We start from the raw sequence: 7,149 nt of genomic DNA, 5'->3' as shown, positions 1-7,149 counted from the left end.
GGCAGTTGCTGGCTGCTGTGGCTGACAAACCCAAGGTCAAAAAATGAAAAAGCACAGTCCCAATGTCACCAAACAATATGGTAGGCCATTAATTCAAGTCCATTAAAAGTGCCAAGATTTGCAGGATGCAACATGGCAGGGTGCAACATTGCAGGCTGTTAAACAGCAACTCAGCTACATGCAGGGTTCAAGTGTACCATCAGCTGGAGACCTTCCTCAAAGTTGTTTCTCATATACTGGAAGCAGACCACATCCCTAAAGCAGCTACTCAGCTACTCCAATAGATTCTACCATGGAGTTAACTACCAATCTCACCATGGGGAATAACTACATCCAGTTGCCCAGCCACTCAGCCAGGCCCAACCAAGTTGACACACAAACTTAACTACCACTGTACACTACTTAATTTTCACTTTTTACTTAATGGGAAGTTTGGATTGTTTTCAGACCTAAATTTTGATTATGTGCTCTGTCTTAGTTACCTAGTACTGCTCTGACAGGATTATACCACAAATGGCATGGCTTGAACAAACAGGAGCTTGTTCTCTCACAGTTTGGAGGCTTTAAGTCCGAGTTCAAAGTGCCAGGCTCTAGGGGCTGGGTGAAAGCCCCTCAACCTTGGGCTTCAGCTCTGCCTCCTGCTCCTGGCCCACTGGAGCTAGAGGCTATTTTTTTTTCACTCAGCTGCTGGCTGCTGAGGCTGACAAGTCCAAGGTTGACAAGTAAGGAGGCACTGTCCCAATATTACCATACTACACCACACAGCAGGCCATTAATTCAAGTCCATTGAAAATCCAGAGGTTGGCCGAGCATGGCAGGCTGCTGAACAAAGACATGGCTACATGCAGGGCTTAAGCATGCCATAAAGTCAGAGACCATTCCCCCAAGGCTTTTTCTTGTATACAGGAAGCATACCGCATCCCTAAGGCAGCTACTCAGCTGCTTACAGTAGATTCCACCATGGAGTTGATTACCAGTTTCATCATCCAGCTGCCCAGCCTCTCAACCAGGCCCAACCAAGTTGACACACAAAGTTAACTACCACTGTACTCTACTTAACTTTCACTTTTTACTTGATGGGAAGTTTGGATTATTTTCAGACCTAAATTTTGATTACATGCTCTGTCTTAGTTACTTAGTGCTGCTGTAACACAAATATCACAAGTGGGTGACTGTACAGAACTGAATTCATTTTCTCAGAGTTTAGCTGGCTAGAAGTTAGATTCAAGGTACAGCTCTAGGGGGAGGTCTTTCCTTGTCAGTAGACCTGGTAGCTCCTTGGTGTTCTTTGGTGTTCCTAGACATATGTATTTCCCCTGTGTCTGTTTCTGTGTCTATTCTGCTCTTTTTATAACTCAGAAGTAATTAGATTTAGGACCCATCCTACTCTGGTATGACTTCATCAACATAACAAATGAAAATCCTATTTCCAAATAGGATTGTTGTTACAGATACAAGGGTTAGGATTTCAACACATATTTTTTTTTTTGGGGGGGGGGACATAATTCAATCCATAATATGCTCTTTAGCACACCCCCATCACCATCCTCATTTGAGCTAGATCAGCCCTAATTTTCCCATTGACACAGCCCTCAAAGTGGGCTTAACAAGATGAGCGTTCAGACCCCTAATTTACTGAGATGCTTTAATGACCACTCCAGTAAACTCAAAGCATTTTGCCAACATCTTTAGAAACCTCTTAATCTGCACAATATCCATGTGAGGTCATCGCTGAAGTATCTTTGGCTGAAGTGGTCTGAACTCTAGCTCAACAGAGTTGGCAAAGACCGGACACAGAGCAGAGGCTCACTAGCGGTTGGAGGAAATACCCTTAAGAAAATTTACCAAGATAGTAGTTTTCCCATCTTCGCACTTTGTTAGTTATTGTTTTCCACTTGCCTGGGCTTATCCTTTCAATCCCTTTGCTAATCAAGTCACTGAGAAGTATATACTGGTAAGAATAGTTACTGTCAATAGACTGCAAAGAAAACTCTTTTCTGTTATTGATGATAAACCATTTCAGAGAAGACCAGGCTGAGTCTAAAGGGTTCAGGTAACTGTAAAGGAAAGGCAGAGAAAGCAGCTCGTGGCCACAGGACTTGGCCACCTCTGGGCAACACACAATGCTTGTTAGGTTAATGACTGATGGGGCATGGGACTGGTCCTTTGACTCTTTGTCTTCCTCTGGCCTTATCTCATCCTGCTGTCTTTTCTCTTTGACCACAATGGCACACTTCCCATAGGCCTTCTTCACCACATCACAGAACTCAAAGAAGAGGCTGTCTTCTTGCTTGATACATAACTCATCTCGTAGGAACAGCCGGTATTTCCAAGGCACCCATCCTTGACTACCACCAGCATGCACAATACACCAAATTGGATTTTGCATGGAATATCCATCACCAAAATCTTCCCCAGTTACAAGACTTTCAGGGATATTTGTTTCTCCCAAAAATACAGTCTTGAACCCATCATATTGCAGGTTTCTCAGAGTTTTCAAATATTGGAGGCATTGCTTCCTCTTGATGCTATCAAATTGATTTCTTCTGATAATGATGTTTCTTAAAAGAGGGTTTGCAAAGTGAAACATCATGGCTCCTCAAGTGTTTTTAAAAGAGTGCATGTCTACATCTGTGGAGATCTGGCAAGTGTAGGTTGATGACCTCATAAAGGGCTTTCTTGCAGCTGGGCCAGGCCCATAGTTACACTCAGATTTCAAAGCATAATGGAACATATGCTCAGAACAACTTCAGCGCTACACATAGACAAGGCTACTTGGCCATCACTTCTGCAATAGGTAAAAGACAGAGGTAAGCAAGCAGTCTTTGAAAAGTAATGAGTCATGTTTCTGATCTCTTTCTATTTGGTTCCTTAATATGGAGAGGAATATTTACATCCATTCACCCATTAAAAAATATTTACTGGGCACCTACTACACACTAGGCATCAGGAGCACAGTCATGACAGGTCCAGGTAGGTCAGGATATACGTATGGTGTGTGTCTGTGTATGCATGAACTATGTGCCAGCTGCCTGCCACTTTTGCCATCCGGAGAGGATTTTCCAGGTGTTGGAAGGGGAATCAAGAAATCAAATGACATATTGGATTAAGCAAATCTGCTGCAAAAGACCTCTTTAAAGTGTTAAAGAGCAAAGATCTCACTTTAAAAACTAAGGATCCAAGCCATGATGTTTTCAATAGCCTCATATGCATGTGAAAGCTGGACAATGAATAAGGAAGAAAAGAAGAATTAATGCATTTAAATTGTGGTGCTGGTGAAAGATATTGAAAATACTATGGACTGCCAGAAGAATGAACAAATCTATCTTGGAAGAAGTACAGCCAGAATGCTCCTTAGAAATGAGAATGGCCAGATTTTGTCTCTCGTACTTTGGTCATGTTGTCAGAAGGGACCAGTCCCTGGAGAAGGATATCATGCTTGGTAAGTTAGAGGATGAGAGAAAAAGGGGAAGACCCTCAGGGAGACAGATTGACATTTGTTTGCAACAATGGGCTCCAGCACAGCAACGACTGTGAGTATGGCATAGACTGGGCAGTGTTTCATCCTGTTGAGTTGGAGCTGAATCGAGGGCACTTAACAACAACATCAACAACAAGGTGGAGGAACAAGTCTTAATTCCACCCCTCACCAACTTCAGCTTCCTTGGCTGTACAATGGGGGAGAATATCTTTATGGACATTCTCCATCCAGTGAGGATGAATAAGGTAGAATACATAATCTGCTGGCACAGAGCTTAAAGAATGGCTGCTGTTATTATTGAGAGAGGCTGGCTAGAAGGGTGAATATGCCAAGAGTTTGGCTGTGACTCTGAGGAGAAAAGGAAAAGTGGTGGGAGTGGAAAATAAAAAAATCAAGATGAAGCCAATGTTGAAGCAAAATAAATTGTCCTCACAGTGGCAAAAATGGAAAACGTCCTTCCCTGCCTTCTCTCCTTCTCTGTTTGTCTTTTATCTTTCTCTATTTCATCAATAAATCTTAAGAGCCTCCTTGATCCTAGGGTCTGTGTAAATCTTTGAAAAAAGTCCATAAAGGAAGGCACCATCTTGTGAGAGAGAAGAGTTCACGAATGGTCTCAATACAAGGACAGTAAGGTGTAGGAACAGGGCTTAAAACCTGTTCATTCTGGTTTGACCTCTTGCTGAGAATTTCCATTTCCACCCCAGAATAGGAATCTTGTTAGAAGGTAGATTATAGTTCAGTGTATCTGGGGTGGAATATTCTCAGAATAAATCGTGTGAAGCCCTGATAGGGAAGCCCTTGAAGCGGGCCCACAGGAGACTGTGTAACTTGTAGCCTCCCTGAGAAGGAAATGGAGTGGATCCCAGTGTGAAATTAGATGGATAATAATAGTGTGAGGGAGCTTGCATTTCAGCTGAGATAAATCTTCTAGGGGTTATTGACCTTCCTCAAGACTTGGTGTGGCATGATAAATACACACAATGGAATACCACACAATGTTAGAGAATAACGATGAATCTGAGAAATAACACAGATGAACCTGAGGACATCATACTGAGTGAAAGTAGTCAATTACAGAAGGACAAATATTGTATGAGACCACTACTGTAAAAAGTCAAGAAAATGTTTATACACTGAAAGAATCATTCTCTGAAGATTACCGGGGGTGGGAAGAGAAGGGAGGGTATATCACTAACCAGAGGATGGATTTGTTGTTGCTAGATGCCATCAAATTAGGTCCAACTCATGGTGATCCTTTGTACAACAGAATGAAACCCTGCCCAGTCCTGCACCATACTCACAATCCTTGTCATACTTGAGCACTTCATTGTAGCCACCGTGTCAATCCATTTCATTGAGGTTGTTCCCCTTTTTCTCTGACTCTCTACTTTACCAAGCATGATATCCTTCACCAGGGTCTAGTCCCTTCTGACAACAAGACCAAAGTACGAGAGACAAAGTCTGGCTGTTCTCATTTCTAAGGAGCATTCTGGCTGTATTTCTTCCAAGACAGATTTGTTCATTCTTCTGGCAGTCCATGATATTTTCAATATTCTTCACCAACAGCATCAATTCTTCTTCAGTCTTCCTTATCCATTGTCCAGCTTTCATTTGTCTATGAGACTACTGATAATACCATGGCTTGGGTCAGGTATACTTAGTCTTCAAATTGACATTTTTGCTCTTTAACACTAAAGAGGTCTTTAGCAGCAGGTATGCCCAGTGCAATAAATCATCTGATTTCTTGACTACTGCTTCCATTGGTATTGATGGTGGAACCAAGTAAAATGAAATCCCTGACATCTACAGAATAGAACATATTAACTTGAGTGAAGGATAAGACAACATACAATAAGAGAGGTTAGCACAAAATGATCAAGGCAAGGGAAGACACTAGGAGGAGCACAAGAGTTAAAGACAACAAAGATAAATATTATTATTTACACAATCCTGCAATTACAATAATAACAATTATCTGTGAGTGGATACACAGATAGATACTGAAGTTGAACAGATGTGGGAAAGCAAATGGGACTACAACCATGAATATATATAGGTTTGACAGAGGATAGTTCTAATGTATTTACATTTGCTGCTAATACATCCATGAATATAGTAGAGCATACAGGGGGCAAAATTATGAAAACTTCTTAGCCATAACCAAATACCCTGAGGGAATGAGTTGCTGGGCATGGTGCTCTGGACCATAGTCTTGGGATACAACAAGATTCAATTGGCATATGATAGTCCACAAAGAAAATGTTCTACATGGATGGGGAGTAGCATCTGGAGTCTTAAAAGCTTGTGAGAGGCCATCTAAGGTGCAACTATTGGTTTCTCCCCATCCAGAGCAAAGAGCAATGAAGAAAATAAAAGACACAAGGAAACAATCAGTCCAAAGGACTAATGGACCACACAAATCCCAGCCTCTGCAGCCCTGAGACAAGAAGAACTAACAACGGTGCCCAGCCACCACTGCTGACTGCTCTGAAAGGGGTCACAGTAGGAGGTCCTGGATAGAGTAGGAGAAAAATGTGGAAAAAAACTTAAAATCATAAAAAAGACCAGGCTTATTGGTCTGGTAGAAACTGGGGGAACCCCCAAGACTATGGACCTTAAACCAAACCAAACTCACTGCCGTTGAATCATTTCTGACTCATGGCAGCCCCTGCTTGGGTTTCCGAGGCAGTATCTCTACAGAAGTAGATTGCCCAACCTTCCTTCTGAGGAGTGGCTGGTAGGTTTGAACCTCCAGCCTTCTGGTTAGCAGTCAAATGCCTTAGGCACTATGCCACCAGAGCTCCCCTACAGACCTTAGACACTCTTCAATTCAAGAACTGAACTCACCTCCATGGCTCAACTTTCAGCCAAAAGATAGGCCTATTTGATAAACAATAATTCCAGGAAAGTATGCACTCATTAGAATAATCAACCATATGAGATCAAAAAGGCAGCATATGCCTAGGGATAAAGGTAAGAAGGCAGGAGGGGATAAGAAAGAAGGATGAAGAAGGGAAATGGTAAACACAGGAGGGAAGTGGGAAGAGCACTTCTACGTTGGGATTACAATGAATGTCACAAAACAAAATGTATATGATTGTTGAATGGAAAACCAATTTGCTCTGTAAATTTTCACCCAAATCACAGTGAAAAAAAAAAAAACCAAAAAAAAAACATTTGGTGTGGCAAGTGTAATATGGGATCTCAGGAAAGAGTGAGCTACACAGACTGCAGCAAACATGAAGCCCATGCCCATTCCAGAGGAACTAACTAAACCAAACCAAACCAAATCAGCTGTCATCAACTCAATTCCAATTTATGGTGACCCCAAGTGTGTCACAGTAGAACTGCTCCATAGGATTTTCTTTTTTTATTTTCCTTTTTTAATTTTTTTATTATTGTGATTTGGGTGAAAATTTACAGAGCAAATTCACTTTCCATATAGCAGTTTATATATACTTTGTCTCATGACATTGACCATAGTTCACCACAATGCAACAGCTCCCCTCCCACTTCCTCCACATAGTTACCTCTTCCCAGTGTCCATCCCTCCATGGACTCCTGCCCCCTAAGCTGTCTCCCTGTGCATAGGCAGCCCTTCTTTCTCAATGATTGTTCTCTCCAAGGAGTGTATCTACCTCAGGTAAATGTTCAACTCATATGCCTAT

General features: G+C 41.9%; 1 protein-coding gene across 1 annotated transcript; it reads right to left on the bottom strand.

Annotated features, from left to right (window-relative positions):
* Positions 1–1,831: 1,831 nt before the first annotated feature.
* Positions 1,832–2,590, bottom strand: CUNH21orf140 (chromosome unknown C21orf140 homolog). Its single transcript, XM_007941264.1, has one exon. It carries the CDS (start codon positions 2,588–2,590, stop codon positions 1,832–1,834), a length of 759 nt encoding a protein of 252 aa, XP_007939455.1.
* Between the last annotated feature and the right edge of the window lie 4,559 nt (positions 2,591–7,149).

The sequence above is a fragment of the Orycteropus afer genome, unplaced genomic scaffold, assembly GCF_000298275.1.
Source record: "Orycteropus afer afer isolate SDZICR_OR568_19922 unplaced genomic scaffold, OryAfe1.0 scaffold00078, whole genome shotgun sequence".
NCBI lineage: Eukaryota > Metazoa > Chordata > Mammalia > Tubulidentata > Orycteropodidae > Orycteropus > Orycteropus afer.
Note: the sequence above shows the minus strand (reverse complement) of the source record. Positions and strands in the feature narration are given on the sequence as shown.

Coding starts and splice junctions, on each gene's coding strand:
- CUNH21orf140 (XM_007941264.1), bottom strand. CDS start 2,590: ATGTTTCACTTTGCAAACCCTCTTTTAAGAAACATCATTATCAGAAGA.